The 25,864-nt window shown below is 48.9% G+C and overlaps 1 protein-coding gene across 3 annotated transcripts in view; it reads left to right on the top strand.

Annotated features, from left to right (window-relative positions):
* LAMA5 (laminin subunit alpha 5) overlaps positions 1-25,864 on the top strand; it is an 88,815-nt gene that overhangs the window by 27,411 nt on the left and 35,540 nt on the right. For all 3 annotated transcript variants that reach the window (XM_027646386.1, XM_027646385.1, XM_027646383.1), the window contains exons 3-14: positions 11,162-11,279; positions 15,000-15,118; positions 15,484-15,654; positions 15,844-15,941; positions 20,800-20,915; positions 21,799-21,917; positions 22,731-22,821; positions 22,976-23,110; positions 23,550-23,612; positions 24,801-24,941; positions 25,311-25,448; positions 25,693-25,827. In XM_027646386.1, the coding sequence (XP_027502187.1) occupies positions 11,162-11,279; positions 15,000-15,118; positions 15,484-15,654; positions 15,844-15,941; positions 20,800-20,915; positions 21,799-21,917; positions 22,731-22,821; positions 22,976-23,110; positions 23,550-23,612; positions 24,801-24,941; positions 25,311-25,448; positions 25,693-25,827 (1,444 nt within the window). The remainder of the gene's footprint in view (positions 1-11,161; positions 11,280-14,999; positions 15,119-15,483; positions 15,655-15,843; positions 15,942-20,799; positions 20,916-21,798; positions 21,918-22,730; positions 22,822-22,975; positions 23,111-23,549; positions 23,613-24,800; positions 24,942-25,310; positions 25,449-25,692; positions 25,828-25,864) is intronic.

Raw genomic sequence — 25,864 nt, 5'->3', positions numbered from 1 at the left:
AGAAACACTTCTTAGTGCACTCTCACAGATACAACAGCAGGAATCAACTACTACACAGTTGTTATCCAAAAAGGTCGCAATGTGGATTGCAGATAGGCTGCTTAGTCCATCATACCCAAGAGTGGACCATATTTTATGCTCTTGGCACAAACATAGCTGAGATGCATTTGCCTCTTTTCCTTCTCCTGTGATCTCAGTGGGTGCTGCCTAGCTTGGGATTAGTGATGGGCTGCAGGTAGGTTGGTCTGGTTTGACCAGTGCTTAAGGCACGGGGGAAGTCTTGTAGTTACCCTGTCCTCATCAGCCAGGGGAGGTTGCTTCTCCTCATTGCTGCAAGCAAAATGCCATCCTGCCTCCACAAGTGTACTGAGTAGCCAGACTGACGAAGAGTTTGCACTGGGTGTTTATATATACTTTTTTTTTTTAGCTCATTCATATTGTTCTGTGATGCTCAATGTTCTTTTTGAAGCTGGGGCAGGAAGAGGCTGGAGATAAGACAACAATAAAAGGCTGGAGTAAACCCTGCAAGCAGAGATAATGCACTTCAGAGAATACGGGTGAACTGGAAGACTGGGAAGTTCAAGGAAATTTGAACTTTTGTCCAGTCAGGGTGATTACTTTTCCCACCAACTGCTCTGCACAGCCAGCTTGGTTTGTGATGTACCTGAGACAGCTTTTAGTTTAACTTGGACTACCTGTTAGATACAAGTTCATTATGTTCAGAGCTGTATGACATCATGTGTATTACTTCACTGCATTTTTTAAAATTATATTAATCTGTTTAAAGGATTTTTCTCTTAATACCTGGCCTAAATCAAAAGGTTTTTCATGTACCCTCCTCAACTTTTCTTCCCCTGTATTCTTATTCCACAAATCCATTATGTGATGTCTGACACTTCTACAATGAGGAGAAATTAATCACTGTGCATTTTGCCTTGATTGTCCACCTTCCCACCCCAGCTTGTTGGGAAGTCAGCATTGTATCATTAGGGATTTCTTCACCCTGTAGAGAGAGGTCCCCTTCCTGTCTGCATTGCAGGTTTGTCTCTAACTCCCTGGGTTTGGGAGGTGTTGAAGGCAGAGTGATGACAGGGAGATAGTGAGCTACAGAACTGGTTGCAGGGTCACACTGGCTTAAACTGGGGGTTTAAGACACATTCAAACAAAAATCCTTTCTTGAGGTACGGTTTTGAAAATTTCTGAGTGTTACATCTCTCAGGGCCTTGATTCTCGGGTTGAACCTGAAGTGAGAACCAAGGCAGACTCTTTTCTGACTGTGCCAGTTTCTTTGCTTGCCTTGAAATGCCTTCAAGGGTTCTACATTGGTAGGCTCCCCATCTTTATTGGGGTGTAATTTACGCACCAACAGTGTTTGTTGAGCTTAGATATCAGCAGTACAATGTAGGTGCCACATACTCTGTCATGCAGAGATTTACCTCAACACTCCCCAGTCTTCAGCAACCCACGCTGCTTCCATACAGAAATTGTACAAAAATTGAGGTCTGAGCTGTGCTGCTTTTTAATTGTGGAGCAGAAGAAATGAAGTGGTATGAAAGGTCAGACCAGATTTTTTTCAGTGAGGAGCTGTTTGGAGGAAGTTGAGGAATTTTGGCCCAATGCACGCTGAAATTCCTGCTTGGTTGTGTGGGAGCTTCTGCTCGGGGGAGGCAGCTCCACTCACAAATCCATTGAGGCTTTGCCTGGGCTTTTATTTATAAGGACACGAATGATTTGCATCTTCCAAGCTGTGGTGTGGTGGCTTGCAGGAGTGGGAGTTGGAGGAGCTGTGCAGAAAGAGCCCCTGTGCCTCCTTCCAGGAAGGCTCATGGGGAAGGGGCTGTGGCATGGGCAGAGCCTGGAGGAGCCAAGCACACCAGAGGCTCTGAGTGGGCTCTGCTGTGCTGGACCTTGGGCCTGTGCTTTCTCACAGCTGTGCCCATACATCTGGATCTGGAATGTACCAGAGTTTAATGACTTAGTTTCATCACTATCACTGCCAAAGTCACGGATTCCTTCTATATGTTTTAAAAGCAAACAATCCGTGACTGTGGACACTGTTCTCTGCATCTCAGCACACACTGCAGCTGGTGAACAGTTAACCAAATTAACTGAGAGCTGTTCAATTATTCTTGGAGGAAATGAGAAAGATGAGCAGCAATGCCAAGCTATGACTGACAAACTCTTGGTGAAGTCCTTGGTGGTGATGTCACTGGCTGGTAGAGGGATGAACATGGACTTTTAATGGAATTGTTTCTTTTTCTTGTGCTCAAGGTCATAGTCTCTCCTCCATTAGACTGCACGTTGATAAACAGGAGGTACCAGGCAGGGCTGTCGTTGCTGAAAGTATTGCAGCTCTTGATTTCGAGCCCATTCTCTCTCTGTCCCAGGAGCTGATGCCCAGAGAGGCCTTACAGACCATATCTACAGCTGCTGGGACAGTTTAGCAGTAGGAAGGGCCTAAACTGAGCTCTCCTCCCAGCTGTCCTAATGCTTGCTGTGCAGTGATGGCCAGTCACTGGGGAAGAGGGACAGGTTTTTCTCTAAAGTTGCACCTTCTCCCCACGCCACATCAAGAAGTAATGGATAGGTGGGTTTTTTCAGCCATGTCAGGAGAGGTTGTGGCAGTGCCATCCTCTCCTTCATTCATGCCTGCTGTCTGTTTGAATCTTCACAAAGCAGCCAGTTGATGCCCTTGAAATACAGGTGTTACATTGTTCCCAGAGCAAAGGCAGTGCTGGGATAAGCCGCTCTCCAGGGATGTTGTCCATGTGAACGGGGGCATTGGAGAATGACCCAGGTGGATGCAGAGTGAAGTGGATTTAAAAGGTTAATTTGCAGAGCAGTGCCATGCTGGAGCTTTCTGTGAGGCACAGCCCTTCATCCTGGGCACAGGGACTGGTCATCTCCTTCCAGGACAGAGATGTTTTCCTTGTCTAAAATTTGCCATGGCAGGATAGGGCACTCCAAGGAGACTTTTCTTTCTCTTTCAAAGTCTAATTAAACATTGAGTCAGTTATTTCCCATTAGTTACAAAAAACCCCCCACCTACTCTCCTGGTGTGTGAAGTGACAGCTCCCTGAAGAGACTGTTGCTCCTTACTGTCTCAAGTAACTGCAGTTGCGTGAAATCCCTCAAGTCAGGCTTTTTCTTAAAAATTTCAGATTTAGGATACAAGCACACCAGTTAGTATTAGCCAGCAGGAACTCCCTGGTTTTTCTATTTATAGGAAAGCACATTTTTTTTCTGTATGTTTTGGGATTACTAAGAGGTTTTACTGGTATAGTTTTCATTATGCTAAAATTAGTCTCAAACTCCTGTTAGTTCAAGGGAGGAGAATTAAGGCAATGGACCCAAGGGCCTTGGAAAAATCAACCTTGAGAACAGTGAGGGGTTTTGGTTTTTTTTCTCCTCAAAACCATCATCAAGTAGGTGACTGGATATATTTAACTGGCTGAATTTGAATGACTTCTAGTTAAACTCCTCTAGAATATCAAGTGTTCCTGGGCCACCTGCTCATTGCTCCCCTATCTACTGAGAGCTGCTTGCAGACACTTTGGCTGGAAGACCCTGGTATGAACTGCCACTAGTCCTGCCAACTAATTGTCGATGCAGATACTTTCCCAGAACACCCAACTCCCCAAAAAACATTCCCAGAAGCTTCTTAGGAGTATTTAACCATCAAAGACAATTGACACCTCAAGGTAAATAGTCTGAGAATCTGAAATCCTTGAAGCGCCAGGAAGTTTTAAGGCCCTTTTTACAGCCACCTCTGTGCTGGGCTTCTGCTGGTGTTTGCAAGAGGATTAAAGCAACTGGGAAGGGTGGGAGTCCTTTTGGTGTCCTTTCCATGTTCTCTAGCCTCAGTCAGCTCCCAGGCTGGGCTGGCCTTGGGGGCCAAGTGATTGTACCCCTTTATGGGGTGCCCAAGGCTGTCCTCGTTGTGGTGACAGGAGAGTCACCTTATCCCTTTCCTGAGGCTGTGCTGGCTCAAGTTTGGGCTAAAAGACAAATGTTTAAATCTTGTCTTTGAGTTACTTTATACTTCGCCCAGCAACCTAGAAAGTTGCCGAGGTCATCTCAGCCAAGTGCAGGGAGTCTCCTAATGCACAGTGAGAGCCTGGTATGGGCAAACTCCTTATCTGTAAGTGACTGAAGCCTCATCCCAAGGAATTCTAGCCATCCCCTTCTGTCCTGACCCATTTTACTCTGCAGGAATGCCTCTGGTTACGTGTGCCCACCTTGAGCATGGCTGGCTGTGGTGACACCTGAGTTTCAGCACAGGCTCGTGTTTGAGCGTGTACAGGTTGGTGTCTGAGCATCCCTGAACACTGCCCCTGTAGCTCTGTGGCACTTGCTGTTTGCATCTCCAGGCAGGCAAGGATTTAACGGGATGTTCCTCAAACCCCATGTCCTGCCCATGCTCCTCTGTGCCTCTCCTCTGTGCCAGCTGGCTGAACCTGCTGCGAATCAGGCTCTTGCTGTTGCTTTGTTGGAGGTCATTTCTAAAACTTGGCTGTCCAAACCTTCAATTCAGTACTGTGCAGGCCACAAGTGATGGCACTGCTCTGCCCAGCCTTGTGCCAAGTGCCACAGATTTGGTCCCCCAAGGATTTTTGGCCGGAGGTGTGTCTGGCACTGGCAGGGAAGGACAACTTGCACAGGAGGATGCTGTGAAGATAAAGCAGTGCTGTGTGTGAGATCAGTGAACGAGCCAAATCCTTCTCAGAAGTGGCGTTTAAATAAAAAATCCTTTGTGGAAAATGCTCCATCAGCTGTTCATCTAAGCCAATCTGCTTAGGAAGGGAACAGGCGCTGTTTAGAAAATAGCATCATAAAGCACTGGTTTGCTGTTGCTGCTTGTTATGGCACTGGGCAGGTTTCATGCTGGCTGGTAGTTCTGAATCTGTTTTTTCCTGGAGAGTGTTTTCTTTGATGTCTCTCAGTAAAACTCTAGAGTTTTGAGAGAAAAATTTGAAAACAGGTTGGTGCAAAGCTGAGTCCTTTTCCTGTGCCCCGAGTTTCAGTGCTTGTCTCTCTCCCCAGCCCTGCAGAGATGTTTAATAGCTGCCACTTTGCAGCTCTGTCACCTCCCCAGGGGCTCTGGTCTCTGCTGGGCTCTGGCTCTGTGACCCCTGTCCTCAGCTGGGCAGGGGCTGGCTGTCACCTCCTTGAGCAGCTCTGGGCAGCCAGGGCACTGCTTCCCCCAAGCCTCTGCCTTGTCCCAGACTTTCTGGAGGAAGAGAAGAGCTAACCTACCTGCTTACAGGCAGTTCTGGTCTCTCTGAGAGGTGTGGGGCACCTTGAAGGGTTTCAGAGCACGGGTGTGGTGAGTTGCAATGGACACTGCAGACAGCGAAAGGGATGGGTGGTTGTTTCCAAAGCTTGACAATCAAAATCTTGGGCTACAAGCATGGGGAACCTTCTCATTCAGAACCCTGTAACCCTGCATGAGTAACTTGGGAAAAGATTGGGTTTAGGTGCTGTGAGCAAAATGGGGGCAAAGTATGTTTTGGTACCACACCCCTCTTTTTCAAACACTGACTTTTGTGCCTTTTGTGTGTGTGTGTACGTGGGGTTTGTTTGCTCTCAAGGACTTGAGTATTTTATAAAAAATGACTGGATAAAAAGCCATACCTGCTTGGAGAGGAAGCACCCTTTTTTAGCTGCCTAGTAGTGTTAAAGTAGTTCTTGTGTGAATGGAAATAAAAGATAGGCACACATTTGCCCATAGCTAAATGTGAGAGATTTTAATAAAGGATTCTGATGGATGGGCTGGGGAGAAATAAATCTGCTGTAGGACAGCAGAAGCTCAGCAGGGGGACAGTCAGTTGTTAATGAGTAAATCCATTGCTTCCAGGAGAATAAATGATTACAGGCAAAGGATGCAAAAAGGGCGGATCACTGACCTAGAGAAATTCAAAGTGAGTCAGAAGCTCTCTGCCTTTCCAGGGCTTTTCCACCTTCCACATACTTGTTTGTGGGATTAAAAAGTGCACAGAGAGGCTTGATCTCTTGTTAGCTTTAGCTTCTGCCACTGGTGTGGTGCCAGCTCTGCTGGGCGTTTCCAAGCCTGACGAGAGCTCATGGCAGCTGAGCAGCCACTTGCTCGAATGCTGGTGACCAGACTGTGGACAGAGGTGACCTGTGCTCCCAGAGAGCTGCTTCTCCCTGCTGCTGTGGACTGATAACCCCATCCAGGCTCTGACACCTGCCACATCTTGCCAGGTGGGCTTGCAGATGCAGTGCTGGACCAAGACAGTTCTTGGGGGAGGGATGGACTAGGGAGGGAGCAAAATCATTTGATCACTTTTGGAAATGGGTAAAAGTACTCCTCCACGCTTTCCATGGTGGTTCTTTTTCTACTTTCCCTGCCTCTGGGTTTTTACAGATATCTGGAGCTGCTGTGCAGCGACCCAGACTGGGGTGCAGTATACCCCAAAACGCTGCAGGTACCTGCTGTACATGTCCTGAAACCCTTTTCTGTGTGTATCCAGGAGGCCTCACATAACCCAAAACAGTGGGATTTGTTGCCCATGCACTGCCATTGAGCTGCGCCTGCTCGGCAGGTCCACCTGATCCTTCCAGGAAATCCCAAGCAGGAATAAGCAGCACTGGCAATGCTATCCACACACACGCTCCATGGGGATATCCAGCAGCAGTTGGGAAGAGATGAACTGCTTTGTTTTCACATGGTGCTGTTTTCATAAGTCAACACCAAAGGTAATAAATCTGTCCTATGGAAAATTAGTGAGTGGTGTGTGCTCCAGGGCCAGGAGCAGAGCTCTGTGGAGCTCCCAGCCGGCACAGCCTGCTCATACCTTTTTGTCAGAGGACCAAAAAGGGCCCCTCTCGTTGTTGATCAAAATGTAGTTGCCAATGTTGCAACAACATGAAGATTTGTTTGCTTATTGAATGTTATTGTATGGCTTTGTGATGCCTTGGAAGTACCAGTGAGACTTCACCAGAACTCCCTCACCAAAGGAACACAGGATATGGCTGGTCCAGCTTGTTGTTTTGTTCCCACATGTGCCTCCCAGAGCTGGAAAACTAAAATCACTTTCTCATGGGAGGGAATAGAGGAGAAATGTGCAAGTTTTGCCATTGTGTGCTGCTTAGACAGGAGGATGGATGGATGCATGGACAGAGAATGTGCTGCTCCAAAAGCAGCTGAGTTTTTCTTGTCTCTCTGAAATTTTTTACTCTTCATGTCTTTGAACTGTCACACTGGGCAGCAATCAGAATTTTATTTTCATGGGATTTTGATGCTTGATAAAGCTGCCCACCATCCAAAGATGCAAAGGGCTGGAGCGTGGGAGATGGAGGAAATGCCCTCATCTCCATCTTCCTCTCCTGGCTCCAGTGCTTTCTCCATCCTTCCAGGCAGTGATAGTCACTAAGGAAACTTACTTCTAAACCACTAACAGCAACATTAACTAGATGTAGGGATGTTACTATTTTGAAAGAAATGTGGTTGCTAATTAAAATACTGTCAGAATTTCCTGGCTGAAAGCTTGTTTCATGAAATCCCAGGCGTTGGTCAAAGATTGAGTTGTACCTGGCATGCTTTCAGAGGTGGGGAGAGCAAGGAATCTGTGTGCCTGGAGACAAGTGTGTGCATCAGATCTGGTGCTTTGCCTCCTTTCTCCATGAAGAAGGGGAAAAAAGTGCCAAAGCAGCTGGGAGCATAGAGGTTTTTATTCATCTGACTGATAATAGGAGCTAAATAAAGGCTTTGGAAAAAAACCCAACAATTTCTCTTGCAATATTGGTTGGGCAGAACTGTACTGGAACTAAACATGGAATGAAAAGTCTGGCTTTTCTGCCAGCTCTATTTTTAGAACTACTTCTCCATCTTTGCATCTCTCTCTGAGATTTCTCAGCAGATGCACTTGAACCAGGCAATCTGCCGTTATTTTTTCCGGCAGGCTGTGATGTTCTGCAGGACAAGGATGTTGGATGAAGGGGCAGGAGACTTACCAGACTTGACAAAAATCCCCCTGAATACCAGATGCGGGTCCTGTTCCAGTTTTGGGTTCACTGCAGTCACAGACTGCTGAATATTTTCTGTGCTCTGTTAGGAATGACCCTAACCCTTCCATGCTGGAGGGGAGTGACTGTGCAGTGTTGGCTGGCTTCTTTGTGTCCCAAAATTGCAGTCATGACTGGAATAAAATTCAGCAGCAGTCCAACAGCACACAGCAGTGGTAGTGATGGGTTTGGGTATGGAGGGAGGAATTGCATTTGGCTTTGAGAGTGAATATGTGCACTGGGCTTCAGCTGAACTGCTGCAGCTGATCCAGAAATAATCCAACAAGAGCTGAGTTTTTTGGTTTGTTTTTTTTTTTTGTTTTTTTTTTTTTTGCTTCTCTGTGAAAAGCAGTAATAAAAGATGAAAGCATGCCATCATGCCATCCCTGGTCTTGGACATCTAACCCTGCCAGTGGGGTTGGGCCTGGCCTTTCAGAGAGCTCCCAGCAAGCACAGACACAGTTCTCCCCAGTGCCCACTGTGTGTACGTGTCTCCCATGACTCAGAATGTACTGAAAGCATCCAAATCATCTTCTTTCAGCTGAAGAGGGCCCCGATGGGTCAGGAGCCTGTGGCTGCCCGACCCTGCCCCTCCCTGCCCCTGGGGGCACTTCCAGCAGGACTTGCAACCACCAGCACTGAGTTCTTTTTCTGGCTGTTGTTTTCATTTTGTGAATCACTGAGCCCGAGGCTTGCTTTTTGTCAGATTTAGGTGTTGCTTCAGTGTTTGTGCAAAAACTACACCAATTTGACTGCATGGTAAACCATGCCCTCCAGAGGGAGGGGACTTCTGAGAACTAGAAGTGTGCAAGGAGTTTGGACTCAAGGACACTTCTTTCCAGCATAAAACTGGACATCAAGGAGGATCCTCCCAGAAACTCCATGGGATTTACTGACTATAAATTTGTAGCTGGCATTGCAAAAAGAAATGCAGAAGAGAGGGATGCACGTCACATTTCTAAATTTGAGTTTGTGGTTGCTGTTCATTCAGAGCAGAGGCTCCCCCAGTGCCTGAGGCCAGAACATGTAAAGGCACTCTGGAGCTGCAGGGAATTTTGTCCAGCTAAAGGCAGTGCTAGATTCCAGCAGGAACATTAATTTATTCCCTGGAGAATAAAGCTGGAGGAGGGTTTACAGTGGAGGGAAGGTGTAACTCCACAGGCTGGTGCTCAGCCCTGTTCCCATGCCAAGAGGCAGATGTTAAGCTGTGAGAACTGGTCCTGCAGAGAAAGCAGCTGCCTGAGCTGAAGCCTCTTGGGTTTCACTATCAAATAACAGCTTTGCTGAGAGCGTAAATGGGCAGAAAACACTGCTCCTCCAAAAAAGCCTAGTCTTGTGTGCCTTGGAAACACATGGAGGTTGCAGAGGGGAATTAGGGCAGCATTTAGGTCTGTTTTCCCTCAGTTTTTACTAACTTAAAAAAGGATGTTTGTTTCTGCTTTGATTGGGTTTGCAAGTCTTTTAGCATTAGGGAACTGTGCTGGGTGGCCACTTTGGTTTCTCCATTCTGGATGGAACCAGTGCTTACCAGTGCAAACCCTGAGAGGTGACAAATCCCACCCTCCTGCCCATTCCCAGCTGGAGATGGCCTCTGACCTGCTGTGCTTCATGTAGATTTCCCAGATGGATCTACTTCACTCCTCCCTGAGCATCTCTCTCAAGCCCCCTTAGCCTACACCCAGGTGTGAATTCAGGTACCAGCAGCCTGCAAAGAGAACCAGCGCAATTCTTGATAAGTGGAGGAGAGGCTGCCTCGGAACCAGAGGAGTGTTTGGCAGGAACCTGAGAGGTTTTTGTCCGTATGTCCTGCTGAGGGGGTGACTGAGGTGGTGCCAGTCCACAGGGCTGCACCATCCTCTTGCTCCATACCCACACACCAGCACTTGGACCCCTTGTCTGAATGACCATAACAAGATATGTGCTTTTTGGATGGCTTGGTAGATTTCAATGCCTCTTCCTTGTTTCTTCTGCCCTTTAAAAAGTCTTTTTTGGATTGTCATGGCTATTTTAGAGGCATGTTATTATTAATATTTGCCCTCTGGCTCAGCAGTGTGTGTGGCTGGGGCAGGGCTGAGGTGGTGGCTGCTGTTCTGGCCCTCCTGCAGCTGGTCATGGCTGGGACAAGTGGGCTGGGATGGGCACGGAGCCATCCTTTTCCTCACCTTGCAGAACTGTACCTCTGGATACCTGTTAGTCTTTGGGGGGGTATGTGCTCATGCAGCTCCAACTCTGCATGAGGAAGGACTCCTGAGCTATAAATCTCTGCCTTTCAAGCACTAAACTCCCTTTTGGGTTGTTTTTGACGTTAGGAATTTTCTCTGATAAGAGAACTTTATTTGCCTTTAAATATCACTTTGTGACAGGATGATGGAGTGGGGATTCTTGGAGCAAGCTGGTGCCAGCCGGGGAAGGGAAATTCTGCTGGGGCTTTTGTTTCTCTCTAGCACTGACATTTTAGCTCTTTAAAGAGTACGTTTATTTTATACTTGGCAGGAGTGTGTGTGCACATGTCAGTGTCCAGACAAATGGGAGAAGCCCAGTGTTGGATCTGTGCTGAAGCCAAGTGGGTCTCCTGCTCTCCCTTCCCTGTGGCATTTGGGGAAGAGGGAGCTGTGCTGAGGCTTTTCTGCAACCATGTTCAAAACACAGATTGTGTGGATGAAGCAGGGCTGCAAAGTGGAATGCCTTATAAAAAAGAAAAGAGGATTTAGTGATACTGTGTGCAAGGTGCAGTTGGATGTCCCCTGGCTGGCAGGTCAGTGTGTCACCTGTTACCTCAAGAACAACCCAAAAGCCAAGTCCCCCAGAACAGTGTCATAGCTGGTTTATAGTGCTGGCTGCTTAGATCAAGGTTAAGTCTAAGGTGTCACCCAGCACAACCTGGGTACAGCCCACAGCCACAAAGTCTGTGCTTTGTTTGCACGCAGTGGGAGCTGAGCTCCCTAATCTGGCTCCCTCCAGCAGCCGTGTTATATCACCATCCTTTTAGATACGGAGGATTTTGCTCCACAGGCTGCTTGTGAGCAGCAGGATCTGCAAAGTGCCAGCTCATTTATTCCACTTGGATCCCACTAAGCTTTCCCTGGTTCTGATGCCTGAAACAGCCAACTGACTCTGTGTTCCTTTCTTTCAGCTCTTCCACGTGGCATATGTCCTGATCAAATTTGCCAATTCCCCCCGTCCTGACCTTTGGGTGCTGGAGCGATCGACTGATTTCGGCCTCACCTACGAGCCCTGGCAGTATTTTGCCTGTAAGTATTTCAGTGTTGCAAGAGAGCTGCAGCTCAGTGCCAGGTAATGAGGCCGTGGTGAAGAGGGCTCTTTGTGCAAATACAAGGCTGGGTTTGGAGCTGTTTCCATGTCATTACTGTGATGCAGCACGTGTTCTGGGTTTCTTCTACCCAATAAGGCTGCAAGAGTTGAAGCTTAGATGCTCCTCAGGGCAGGAGAATGTTTTTACTCTCTAGGACTAAATGTCTTTTTTTAAAGTATTGTCATTGATGCCCACCCAAATCTATGGGAATGCCAAAGTTGGCACCAGTGTCAATAGTTGGGCATTGCTGATCAAGGTCTGGAGCTGAGATTTCTTGTGATCTCCTCCCTGCCCTCTTCTCTGTCTGCTCTGTACTGTCCCAGACTGGTGTATTTCAGCTCTTCCAAATGCAAAACAGCAGCTCAATTCCAAGTGCCTGCTGTCACAGAAAAGTCTGAAAGCCAAAAACTGTCCCTTGTGCTCGGATACAGCCTGTGCAGGGCAGGGAACCGCTGGTCCTGCCGCTGTGCAAGGTGGGATCAGAGACAGCTGGCTGGACAGGATGGCTGTGGAGATCCAGTCTGTGCATTTGGCTTCCCCATTCTCTGATTAAAACCTTAAGAAACAGCTGGTTCTACAAAACTCTTCTCCCAGAGGGTCTATGGGGTAGCCGGATGCTGAGGAACTTGTTAACCACCAGCTCCTCCCAGAAGCAGCAGCAGTAATTGGGAGAAGATGTGAGTTAAGATCTACAGCCAGAGCTTAAAACCTGGCAAGGAAGGACCTGGGAGCACTTGGAGGCCTTGCCCTGGGCTGTCCCTGAAGGCTCATATTTCTGGCTTACCTGTCAGCCTGTGCTTTGGATTTCAAGCCCCTTATTGTGCAAGAAAGAGCTGCAGACATGTTACTGCTGTGTTGCCTTAGTGTGGTAGCTCCTCTCCAGTGCAGATGTTTTCTTCTCTTGCTGTGTGCTAGTAGGGAATTAGTGCTGTCAAATTCCTGCTTTGCTTTTTTCTATAGTCTCTGAGAATTTATGTTCCAGCTCTGAAACTTCTCTTGGGGCCCATTACAGTTGTGTTTTTGCAAGGTCTGGGGCTGCATGGAGCGCTCTTGCCCCGCTGGCTTGTTCCTGTGTGTAGTGGCAAAGCTTCAACATCTGGAGTCCTCTTTCTTCCTGCAACATCAGGCCCTGTTACCACCTCCCTGGAGAAGTGACATGCAGTGACACAGCCCAGTGGAAAATTCCCATGGAAATAAAGAGGTGGCTCCTCCGAAACCTGACAGATTCGCTAGCACAAGAAGTCCTTTTCGGAGGTTTATTCCTGGCATGGGGAGTTCTGTAGGTGGTCTAATAAAAACACATGTCAGGTCAGTTAGAGGGTTAAAAGCAGCTGGCAGAAATGCAAGTGTTCTCCAGAGATGCCAGCAAGCCTTGCCAGAGGTGGCACCGTCCACCTCAGCTCAGCGCTGCCCCTTGAGCCACGCTCATTGTGGGAGGTGTTTGATTCTCCAGGCCCCCCAGCCAGGCTGCTGAGGTGCTTTTGGGCTTAGCTCTGTGGGAGTAGGGAAGAAGTGCCTGCTGTGGAAAGCATCTACCCTTGCAGCTGATGGATCCTCTCAGGGAGGGGGGCTGGAGGGACTGTGGCAATGTGGGTCTGTTCATCATGATGGGAAGGCACTGTGCTTTCCTCAGCCACCGAAAGAGAAGCAGGAGCACTGGGGAGAGATTTATGGGGGTGTTTATCCCCATGAAAGGCTCCCCACATGGCGTTTCAGATGGGGGCAGGATGTGAAAGATGCTCAGTCCCATCTGTCCATGCAAGCCCGCAGAGCCTTGTGGTGTTGTGCAGGATCAGGGTGCAGGATTAGCCCCTTTGGTCTGGCTTTGCTGGGCAGTGTCACTGCAGAGGGGAAGGCAGCCACAGCACAGAGCAAGGCTCCATCCTTTTCTGTCTTTCCTTAAAGCACTGCTGGGGTTTAAAGCTGATGGGTTACTCTGCTTCAGTTCAGAGTGCCCATTGTCTGACTCACACAGTTCTGTAGATTTGGAGGAGTTTGGTTTTCCTCATGCTGAGCATCCTGTCTCCATGCCCAGCCCTGGCAGCTCTCTGGAAATCAATCATCTTGAGCCAGTGGTGACAGGCTCCTCGCCTGGGGCTTTAAAAGTAAATTGCCTTTAAAAAAAGCACCTGGTAAAGGAAATCTTGGCGGCCAGAGACCTTATGTTAAATGTTTCCACATCTTCCTGTGGACGCAATTGAGCTCTCACTGTTGCCAAAACAGTGTTTCGTGGAGTGAGGCTGCATTGCTGGGACAAGGTGTGGGTGGGTGCAGGCCAGGGGTGAAGGCAGGGAGGCAGAAGCTCTCTGCTCCCCCTTTGCTGCTCCTCCTGCCTGGCTCAGCCTGCCCGAACAGCACATGGAGTGAAGGACCTGCCTTCCTGAAGCACATTGCGACAGATTTTGGAGGATTATTCCCTTGAATTGGGTTAACATTTCCCCGTCAGCTTCCTGTGTGAGCTGAACGCTGCTGGCAGGAACAGCAGGTTGTGTTGGCTGCCTTTTCTTCCTTCTTCTCCACATGGAAACACCCTCAGGAAAGCTGCAGCAACGTAGGCTTCAGCACACACTGCTGTGAGGTCCTGGCACAGGTGGAATGGGAGTGGGAAGACCAGCAGTCTTTGTCCAGGCTCTTCCTGTGGAAACAGTCCTTGAGAATGGCACAATGTAGGTTTTTGCATGGGTAGATGTAGGTGCTCACCACCCTGCATGATCAGGTCCTGAGCTGTCCTAGCATGTTCACAGTGGTTTGGTTGGCCCTGCCAGCACAGGCATGTCAGACATCCTGGGGACAAGGGTGCTGGACTTGCAGGAGAACCTATACAGCGACCAGGACACTCCTGAAGCTGCAAGGAGAGTCTTGGCATGCAGTGTCCCCAAAGCAGGTCGCTGAACCAGCACTGTTTCTGTCCCCTGGCTTTACCCAGCCTTGCATTGCCACTTAGTGGCAGGAGCCCTCGTTTGCTGTCCCCAGGGGGTGGTTCTTGGTGGCTTTGCCATTTCTGTTTTGTAGTGTTGGTTTAAGAGCAATTGCAGAGTTCATATTAAGGTGGGAGAAGGAGACATCCTGCAGGCAGTTGCTCTGCCTCTCCCAAATACTGCAGGTCCCTTCCCCACACCTGCACGTCCACCCTAAGTGGTGGGAGATGTCCATTGTGTGATTCTGTGCTGGCTTTGGGACTGACCCAAGAAATTTAGGAGCCCTGTGAAATGATGGAACAGCTCCTTCATCAGGAGCAGAGCCCTGGCAGCAAAGGGCCCTTCTACAGTTCAGTGGAAGCAGTGCAGCAAATCCAGTGCCAGCCAGGCAACAGATCCAGACGAGGGTTAGACCTCAAGCTGGTTCAGCTGTGAGATTGATGCCAAAATAAAGGGGTGGGTTCCTCTGCAGGTGGTTACCGTAGGTACAATGGCCATTCTCACTTTCCTCATTTACTGCAGAGAGGTGATTTGGAGCGTTTTCTGCCTATTACTGTTGCAGTGACTCCCTCACATGTATTTAGCCGTGACAGAGTTAATGATACAAAGCAATCTGTATGTAGTAAATGCTTAACGAAGATTGTACACCCATCTCTCCCGTGGTCAGCGTGGGAAAATCCATACAGGGCTTGGAATTGTTCCTTTTCTCTTAACTACTGTCTTCCCTGGTTGATGAACAGCTTCCAAGAGGGACTGCATTGAGAAGTTTGGACAGCACACCGTGGATCGTATCACCAGGGACGACCATGCCATCTGCACTACTGAATACTCCCGGATCGTGCCTTTGGAAAATGGGGAGGTGAGCAGTTGCACATTTTCATCCCTAGAGTTTCCAGGGTTTCTCAGTGGCTGTAGATACTCCTACTAATTGGTTCCCTCTTGATTTTCGGATGCCACTTAAACTACTCAGTTAAACCAAACGAGATTGGCAGGGAACTGATTCGGTCATGTGGATAACTGGGTTCACCTAAGGGAGAAATTAATTTACCCCCACCCCACAGGATTACACAGATTTTTCTCATAGAATTCCAGAATGGTTTGGGTTGGAAGGGACCTTAAAGACCATATCGTTCCAACCCCCTGCTGTGGGCAGATGCACCTTCCACTAGACCAGGTTGCTCAAGGCCCCATCCATCCCGGCCTTTTCCCTCCTTCCGTTCACAGATTGTTGTCTCCCTGGTCAATGGGCGACCAGGAGCCATGAACTTCTCCTACTCTCCTCTCCTGCGGAATTTCACGAAAGCCACCAACATCAGACTGCGCTTCCTGCAGACAAACACTCTGCTCGGGCACCTGATGGGCAAAGCTTTGAGGGACCCTACAGTGACAAGGAGGGTAAGGCAGGCCTTGATGCCTCTTGCTAACGAGGTGGAACTATTTGAGGGCTGTGCATGCAACCTCTGGGGAGAAGACATCCCTGGATGTTACCTTGGGGGGATCATTTTATTGGGTAAAGTCCTGCTGAATCCTCAGTAGAACAGTTACAAATCTTATTTGTAAAGATACTCTTCCTGTGCTCTCCAGTATTACTACAGCATCAAAGATATCAGCATCGGTGGGCGCTGTGTCTGCCACGGCCACGCAGACGTCTGTGATGCCAAGGACCCCAACGACCCTTACAGGTACCTTTTTCAAAGTCCCAGTTCTGTGTAAAAGCATTTGAATTATTGTGCTAAGAATGGAGATACCAGTATGAGTTGTGTCCTGTCCTGAGCTCGTAATTGTGCCGGCGCTGCTGATCGTGGCTCTGCCCTGAGAACGAATCAGAAACTGCTCCAGACAAAGTAGCAAAAATTAAACGTTTTGTCAGATCTTTTTCAGCCAGATCAGCTCCCTGGTCTGGTTTCCCTGTCCACAACTTTGCCATCCCATGGGAGCAGAGTGCTGGAATGGAAAGGTGGGATACTAATGTTGAACATGGAAGTTTTCCATCAAAGTCTAGGGCTGGTTTCTGAACTTGTTCAGAGAAGTCTCTTGCTTCCCACATGACTTCTTAAGGATTGGCACAATGCTCTCATAAATAGATGAGCATTGTCTCATCATAAATAGATAAGAATGAAAGTCCCCATGAAACCAGAGGCCGTTTCTAATCATAAGAACCATAAATTGGTTATGTATGTAGCTGAACAATTACTCTTTGCAAAAGAAAAAGCATGCAAAGCAGCTACATTTTGGCTTATGGGACTCTTTCCATCTGCCTTGGCAACTTGGAATGCCAAAGAGCTGCTTCCAGCCACGAAAGTGTTGCTTTTAGCCATCTGTTTGCAACTTGAATGTTGCCTTTATAAAAGGGACGGGTAGATTCAGCTGGATGAGGGAAGCTTGTATTTCTTTCTCATCAGGATCATGTGGAGCTTTTGGATCTTCTAAAATAAAATTCCAGTGAGTCCCAGCCAAGGTTAAAGCTGTTAAGTATTAAAACAAAGATGTATTGGTAAGCAAGTCTGCCTTAGTGTGCCAAATTGTCTGACAAAAGGAAGTTCATAAATATTTGAATGTACAGTCCCTTGTTTTTCAGATGTTGGTGTTGCTGGATGCCAGTACACCTGTGTACCAGGGCAAAAGGCTTTATGGGGCCAAATCATTCTTTAACATGGAAATGTTGTGACATTTCTTGAGTGAATCAATGGCTTGGGGCTCTCCAGGAAGGGAGCAAAAATTGAGGAAGGAGAGATGTGTTGGAAATTCTTGTTCAGTGCTACTTCTACTTGCAACTGTCTCTTGCTTCCCAGAATTCCCCTCCTTCCACTCTCATTTGGATGCATTTAGCATCTTTGCTCTTGACCCCAAACTGTTCTCTGATGTTGCAGCACATATTGGTAAGCAACTGTTGCATTTCACCCAGAGCAGATTGCACTGGACTGGAGGAGAAAACATTTCCTACTTGGGTGCTTTGTATAGTCATCACATAACAGCTGTAAATCCTTTGGGATACAGAAGGAAAAGGTGCTGGGTAAATAGAACTTCTCATGGCATTGCTGTACCCTGTTAGCAAGCCCAGGAGCACGGAGGATTCAGCAGAAATATGATACTTTCAGTTGAGAAAATGAGTAATTGGTGAAATGCTGCCATTCTCCAGGCTCCAGCAGCAGCTGTGTCTAACCTTCCTGCTGAAGTGGGCACTGCTGGGAAGGCATCCCAACCCTCCTACCCTGACACAGGATAGAGCCAGCTCATTCATACCTGCTGTAATGCTACATCCCAGCTGGGGCTCAGACACACTGTCCCCTCCAGTCATGGGCCCCAGCTGACAGAAACATGTCATGTCTTCAGAAATCTGTGCAGCGTGTCCTTCTGCACATGTCCTGCCTCTTCAGATGCTGATGGGTGACAGCAACAGGGCAAGGAAATACAAACAGAGGAATGTGGGTTGGCCTGACCCTGTTAAAAGTCCCAATTGTTGTCTCTGCTTCTCATTGTAACTTCCCTCTTCTGCACACCCTGTGTTTCTTGTGCCTGTTACCCAGCAAGGCAAGATGAGCATTTTGATAGAGGTGAGGTGAAACCTTGGCAAAGACTTTGGGACATGATGAAGCATGTCTGTGAGCTGACTTCCTAGCCATAAATGATAATGTTTATCCAGCTTTGGAAAGTTTCTGTGAAGTGCCAAGCTAAGGAGGCTGCACATCCAGCTGTGTTAAGCTGGCAGCACGTCTGGGCCCTGTGTGAGTGTGGATGAGCTGGGACCTGCAGTGTGTGGGCAGATACAGCCTCCTCCAGGCTCTGCACTTTTCACTACTGTCTGTCTTTGCCCCAAGATGGAATGGGCTGAATTAAACAGAGGGAAGGAATGTTCTCCTGGTTAAAGATGAACACCAGCAGGATCAGGCACAGCCCTTTCTCCTGGCAAACCCTGGGAGCAGTGAGATAAGGATCAACAGGAACCTGGCACAGAGAGCCCAGACAGGAATCCTGTGTTGACATGCAACTGCTCAGGTGTGTTAATGTGACGTGAGCTCAAGAGAACTCTGCAAGGGCTCTGCATCTGTCTGATAAGAGCAACTGTTTCTGTGGGTATACCCATCACAGATGCCACAAGCTAGAGAGGAGACAACTGGAGAGTCCAGCTCTGCCTCTGTGCCTGATGCTGAAGATAACCAACAAGGCAACAGCAGCCTGACCGGTCAGATACACATCTGCAGATGAAGGATGCTTTCCCACTGCTGGATCCTGAACTCTAACTTCCTCTTTCCCATTTTGGAAGGAAGAGCACCATGTGTGCTGGTAGATTTGTGCCATCTGTCAGTCTCTTTTTGCAGGTGGTTTTTCCTCGGTACAATCAGAAGTAGAGGAAGGGGCTTTTTTTTTTTCTTTTGATTGTGTGATTCAGATGTCCCAACCAAATCCAGATGCTGTAATGCTTGTGTGCTGCTCTCACCTCTGCCACAGCTGCTCACTGCAAACTGTTTAGTCTCTCTTACTGAGCATCAATTCCAGTGGGAAGGCTGCGGTTTCATCTCTTATGTCAGGACAAGCAGGAAATATGTGCTATGTGAACACAGCCGCTCCCTCTTCTTCCTTGTATATATTCAATCAATGAAATATGTAAATATTGTAGTTTATGCACATTTGTCCATAATTCATTAGCAGCACGGATTCAGCACAAGGTGCAGTAAAGCCACGATAGATGAACTCTCCAAGAGGTCGTTCCTACTCTGGACAGCACAGACTAAATAAATAACTCCTTCTCCATCTGAAATGTGCATCTTTACTCATGGAGTGCCATCTCTTTGCATTCTGGGAATGGAACCAGTGCTTTTCAAACATCTTGAACATTAAGGAGCCAGGATGTGTGGCTCCAGTCAGGGAGATGAACACTGCTCAACAGGTTTATAAGTTCCCTGACTCAGTGACCATCTTTCTCCACACATATGTATATGGATGTTAATTTTGATTTCCAGCTGCTGCCATGGAAAGAAACCCTTAAAATTTTGTTTTCTTGGAAGTGCTGAGTGGTAATCAGCCAGGTGAGAGGTCTGTGGGTGGTTTTCTTACAGAGACATGGCCCAAGTTTGCCTTTCATTGAGTCTCCCCCCTTGGGTCTACAAAAGACTGGGAGAACAAAGTTCCTACTGAATATTTCAGGGCACTTTTCTACCACTTAGGCTTCAACCAGGACTCTGCCAGCCACAGCCCAGCCTGGGAATTTGGGCAGGGACAGGGCATGATGAGTGCTCAAAGACCTGACTGCGGCCAAGCATCTCGTGGCATCTTCAAGGGGAGGACCAGCAGCAGGGTTGGGAGCAGCACTGGGACCTCCTGCCTCTCAACCCCTCTGGCTGAAGCAAACATGCTGAATGTGGATCCTGCTTGCATTCCTGCAAAATTTCAGCTCATCCCATGTTTGATTACAGTGAGATCATGCTGCTGCCTCTGTCTGGCAATACATACAGTTGCAGGTCCCACATCTTAAAATTACGTGTAGGTGGAAACCCTGGCACTCAGCTCACTGCAGCCACGGATGAGTGTGTCTACACTCCTGCACTTCACCCTGAATGACTGCTCCTTTTGTCTCTAATGTTTTAAAAAAATTACATTTATTTTTAAACACTGCTTTTGAATGGAAAAACATTGGAGGGAGGGAGAGATGGGAGTGGCGGACGGGCCCTGAGGGGAAATGAGTAATTGCACAGATAAAAGCTGGAACATGTTGTATTATCCATAAGTCTAATACAACAGAACGCGTTTGTGTTGGATGGGAATCGCCTTCTGCTAAGTGGAGGTTTTGGAGATGATGTCACTGCTGTTAATGAATCACCGTTGTGGTCGAGCAGGGACGAGATCCGTCGGTTGACTGTCGAGATTTCTTGCCTGGCGCCTCCGGAGCCGCCTGTTTACCCAGCACAGCCCTGCCTGGAAAGCAGGAGGTGCATTTCACAGGGAGCATGGGGCCAGCATCTGCTAAAAGACTTAATTCAAATTTCATGACTCCTCTGTGCAGCACAGGTACACCTGGGGGAGCAGATAGTACCTGTGTGGCCCCGCTCCTCTTTGGCTCTGAGCTGTCATTTATTCTTTTCACGCTGCCCCTGCACAGTGGTGGGGACATCCTTGTGTTCCCTGCACCACACTACCCTACACAAGTAATCTGCTTCAACTCAGGCTTCTACCACTGGCACTTGCAACCATTTCACATTTTATTGTCTGCAGAACTGGCTCAGCAGCGTCACGCTGATTTTTCTCTAATCCTTGTCTCCCTATGAAAAAGGGAGGAGTGATGGTGGAGGAGAAGGAAGGGAGAGAATGGTGCTGGAAGAGCCAAGTTTGGTGTTCAGCTCAGAAAAAAATAAATCAGCAATTAAAAAGTTGAAAAAAATGCCTTAGAAGCCTCTTTTCCAGAATATTTGGATTCGCAAATATCACTCGTTCATGTATCTGACTAGTGGCAGCTCTGCACAGCGGGGTCACGTGGCAGCTCCCCATGCCACACATCCCTGTCATCACCCCAACCTTGTCTGTGCCCTGTTCCCCTCCCTGCAGGCTGCAGTGTGACTGCCAGCACAACACCTGCGGCGGGTCCTGCGATCGCTGCTGCCCGGGCTACAACCAGTTCCCGTGGAAACCTGCCACTGCCGACAGCGCAAACGAGTGCCAGCGTGAGTTGGAGTTGGGATTTTCCCTTCCTTTTCCAGCTGCTTTGCAAAGCACAGCAGCCCTGGATGCTGCGGTGCAGAGAAGCCGTTCGCTGGACCGGTGGGGTTGGTGGTGTGCGGGACTGGGTGACGGGGAGGTCACTGGCACAGTGGTTGGTGCTGCTCAGTTGAGGCTCACACAGGGAGGTCCACCAGGTCTGTGTGGGATTTGGACTCTGGTTATGTTCCAGTTCCTCCTCCGTGGCCAAGGGTTCGCGCAGGCAAGTCTCGTTGCTCAATTCTGTCTCCAAGATGAATTACGTTTGGACGTGTTTACATACAGGACATCTTAATTTGTCCAGGGAAGCCTTTGGTCAGTGCCGCCAGTGGAATTCCTGCTGTACTAGGAATGCAGAGCACGGAGCACAGCTACAACTCACTGTGTCTTATACGTGTAGGGTGGCAAAGGATCTTAATCCTGTGCGTTTTTAAAGCCCCCTCACTGGGTGCTGAATTTTACAACTCACCTCTATCCAGGGTGGGATACAAGAGGCAAGAATGTTGTTTTCTAAACCAGACTCTCTGAGGCTCCAAAGCTGGGTAATTTCTCTTGCTCGTCCATACACGCCTGCACATATTTTACTTGTGATTTTGTACCCACCACACTCTCCTAGTTGCCGACCAGACTTTGTGAGAGAGTTGCTGCTTCTGTGCTTTTGAACTGAAAGAATTCTGGGAGCTTGGGAGATCACGTAACCCCTCCCGATGCATTCAGGCATCGTTTCTCATTGCAAAGCAACCCATCGAACATCAGACCCACAAAGGAGCTTTCACATCTTGAGATGCAGCTGGAGATTGAAGGATCTCCATGGGCTGGTGGCTTAGCTAATGTCTCCTTGTATTTCAGCTTGCAATTGCAATGGCCACGCCTATGACTGCTACTACGACCCGGAGGTGGATCGCCACAAAGCCAGCAAGAGTCGTGAAGACAAGTTTGAAGGGGGAGGTGTTTGTATTGACTGTCAGGTAGGGCTGAAGAGCTCCAGTGGAAAAGGCCTTTTCAAATTTTTGTGTTTGTTTCTGCTGTCAACCTGGAGTTCAGCCTTGCTGGCACCTCCACCAAACCCCTCACACACCCTCTGTTATCTAAATTAGGTCTTTCCCTGGAAGTTTAGTCTCTTTGCCATGGATTAAAGGAGTGTGCACCAGTAATTAAAATAGCACTTGGGTTTCTAGCCATCCCCTGGGTAGCACCACTACCTTCCTGATGCTTTAGGGTTAGGTCTGCTGAGGCACTGGAATTGGGAGGGGCAGGTTGCTGCTCAGCACTTTTGGAGGTCCCTGCCTAGTTCACAGCACTCAGATGCTGCCATCTCCCTGGATCTCTCTCTACCCACCAGAATACCAGTCTTCTCAGTCTCTGAAGTTCCCAGTGAAAGTGGTAAAGTAGCTCTTCCCTACCCAAGGTGACTGTGTCCTGGTTAATTCACGTAGTGGTATGAAACTTTTCACTGTGCTTTCTTGCTGGGAGGAAACAGGTTGCTCCCATCCTGCAAGCACAAAGTGGTCAGGACATTTTACCATCTGAGGGAAGTGAAATGGGCTTGAGGTCAGATATGAACCTGAAACTCACTCTGTGTTTATGGGAGGATACAGTTTGGAGGAAATGCTTTGTTTTCAAATCGGTGTATGCAGCATTTTGAGCAGATTTATGTCTTCTGCATGCTGACACTCCTGAGCTGCTTCCTCTGTAACCTGGGCCTGTTAGTATATCTGGCAGATGAACATTGAGTCCTGCAGGCAGAGGAACTGATGCCCCTCTAACTCACTGTCTTTCAGCATCACACCACTGGCATCAATTGCGAGAGATGCATCCCGGGATATTATCGGTCCCCTGACCACCCCATCGACTCTCCATACATTTGCTATCGTGAGTGTGAACTCCTCTGTGTGTCATAGATGCCCTCCTGGACTTGGTGGCACTGGAGAGGGTGGTTTGGAGGATTGGGCTGGGAGGTTTTTCTGGTGTAGGGGATCTGGGGTCTCGGGCAGTGACACCACTGCCGGCTTGTCCCTCTCTGCAGGCTGTAACTGTGAGTCTGACTTCACTGATGGCACCTGTGAGGACCTCACTGGCCGCTGCTACTGCAAACCCAACTACACTGGGGAGCTCTGTGATGCCTGTGCTGAGGGATACCTCAACTTTCCCCACTGTTACCGTAAGTTGGGGTGATCAGATCTGGGATCCCGCAGATCCAGGGGGTGCGGGAAGAGCCAAGAACTCCAGTTGTGGCTGCTCTTCATGTGCCTTTTCCCCATGCCACCTGGCACTCCTGTCCCAGGAAGAGTGTTTGCACGTGGGAACAAGCCCACGTTTGGCTTGGGTGGAAGCTGGACCAGAGCTGAATGGTCTGAACTCAGCTCTGTGGAGTCAGTGGGAGCTTTCCATTTTGCTGGAGTTTCATCTCTCACTTTCTGTGAAAGACAGTTTAACAAGGGCTGTAATGGATTGTTGTTTAGTGGGATATCTGTGCATTGTTCCATGTTCCACATGTTCATTCAGCCTGTTCAGCTTTAGGATTGTCAAGCCCTTGATATTCTGACAGGATTTCTTTGAGGGTGTGTGATGACCTGTGCAATGTCTCTTTCTCTGTGTAGCTGTTCCAGCTTTCACTCACAACGATACTGGAGAACAAGTGCTTCCTGCAGGACAGATAATAAGTAAGCAGTGCAGTTTTCCTTGATGCTTTGGTAATCACCATGATATCATTTTTTGTTGCATCTCCCCATCCAGTGCAAGATCAGGTCTTCAGCTTACTGGGCACGTACATTGTATGAGACAGGGAGTGGTCTGAGAGAGGAGACAGCTGAGGGTGGGGGAAAGGAAGTTTTATGATCCCTGTTTTTATAGACATGAAAACTCTAGCCTTGAATGCCTGTGTAATTACTTTTTTCTGGGGTTCAGGCCACATGGGGCTGCCCTTTCTGACCTCCCTGTGAAAAACCCCTGAAATACCACGGAGGGGCTGTGGCTGAGCTGGGAGCTCTGCTGTGGGTGCCTCTGAAGTGTGGACGGGCAGCGACTCCCTCTGTCTCACTTTCTGTGTTGTTTAGAAAGTTCACCCATGCCCTTATCCCTGCTCCCCTCCACCTCTCTCCTCTCTCATGCTCACTCCTCTCAGTTCATCTACTCCCTTGTGCTTTTTCTTGTCTCTTTTCCCACCGAATCCTCCTCTGTCTCATGCTCCTCAGAACGCTCCAGATAACCTTTTCCTTCCTTCTGATATTTTAAACTCTGTATCTTCCAGACAGGTTTTTTCTTTCCTGAGCTGGAATTTCTCACTTCCCTTCTCATTTCCTCACCTTCCCCTCCCTCTAGTTCTCAGATGATATTTGCACTTCTCTCCCAGCCCAGCACCCCACACCACTGCTGTCAGTGATGGCAGGGCTGGCTCAGAGCCTCAGCACTGCTTAGCCACAGCACCTGCCTGCCCTGGCAGTGGGGAGGTCTCGCGTGCAGCTGAGCATGGAGTGACCAGAGAGAAAGCTCAAAGCTCACCCTGGTTAGCTGAAGGCTCTGATTATTCCCACACTTAGGTAGTGCTGCACTGAATCAACTCTACCTGGGCTTGTGGAAGCAGCGTTTGCCTGCCCTGTGCATTTCCCTGCTGCCCACCCAGCACCTTCATACCTGTGTGGTGCTGAGCTCTCCCAGCCATCCCACGAGCCACGGGTGCTGTTGCCTGGGCAAGGTTTGGTTAAAACATCTGCATCTAATAGGAAGGTTATCAGGAGGGGGAAATGCTTGAGCTGTTGCCTCTCATGGCACCTTCTGCCCTGTCCTTGTGGGACCTCAAAGCTCGACTGACAGCCGTGTGTGGTGTTGCCTGTTGTGTGTCCCCTCTCCAGACTGCGATTGCTACGCCGGTGGGACAGAAGGCAACGCCTGTCGCAAGGACCCTCGTGTGGGGATGTGTGTGTGCAAGCCCAACTTCCAGGGAACACAGTGTGACCAGTGTGCCCCAGGCCACTATGGACCCAGCTGCCAGCGTGAGTAACTGGGGGTCAGTGGCCCCAAGCTCGCCCTGCTCACCCCCCTGCTGGGCAGGAACGTGCCTCTCCTTGCTGGGGAGGAGGAATTCTCCAGCCCTACTTCCAAGTGACAAATTCCCATGACTTTTGCTGTTGCTTTCCACCCATCCCTGACGCTCCAGCATCCTCCCAGGCTGAGGGGAACCCTTGAGAAATTCCCTATGAATGTGAGCTATGGGCCAGGCATGCTTGCTGTCAGCTCTGTCCCCCAGGGTTTCTCCAGCGACTGCTCCTCTACGCCTGAGGAACAGGTGCTCTTGGTTTCTTCCCTAGGAAGGGGAAAGATGAAGAACCTGCTTATTTATTAGTGCCCTTGTTTCTTTCCAGCCTGCCAGTGCTCTGGGCCTGGTCAGTATGATGGCACCTGTGACAGCGAGACTGGGCAGTGTCTGTGCCGAACAGGATTTGAAGGGCACTTGTGTGACCAGTGTGCTCCAGGCTACTTCAACTACCCTCTGTGCCAGCGTGAGTATCTGTCCTCCTGTGGGCCTGGGTGGCTACAGCAGCCAGAGTCCTCTGGCAGGGGGTTGAAGGACTGGAAAGTGGTTTTGGGTGTTTTGAAGAGTATGTGCAATGGACAGAGACTGACTGGTTGAATTCTTAGAGCAGCACCTAAACATCCACCTGAGAAGCTTTCAGAGGAAAAGACATTGCCATGAGCTTTGCTGTGTGCTCCCAGCACAGGGCAGATGGTTTCTCTGTGTTACAGTGTGTGGTTGCAGTGCTGTTGGGACGCTGCCGGGAGGCTGCGACTCCGTCGGGAATTGTTTCTGCAGACCCGAGTTTGCTGGGCCACGGTGTGAGCAGTGCAGCCCTGGGTACCACTCCTACCCCCACTGCTATGGTAAGGGCCTTAACCTCTGCTTCCTGCTGGTCTGTCA

Source organism: Corapipo altera, unplaced genomic scaffold (genome assembly GCF_003945725.1).
Source record: "Corapipo altera isolate COAL_440 unplaced genomic scaffold, ASM394572v1 64, whole genome shotgun sequence".
Classification (NCBI taxonomy): domain Eukaryota; kingdom Metazoa; phylum Chordata; class Aves; order Passeriformes; family Pipridae; genus Corapipo; species Corapipo altera.
Note: the sequence above shows the minus strand (reverse complement) of the source record. Positions and strands in the feature narration are given on the sequence as shown.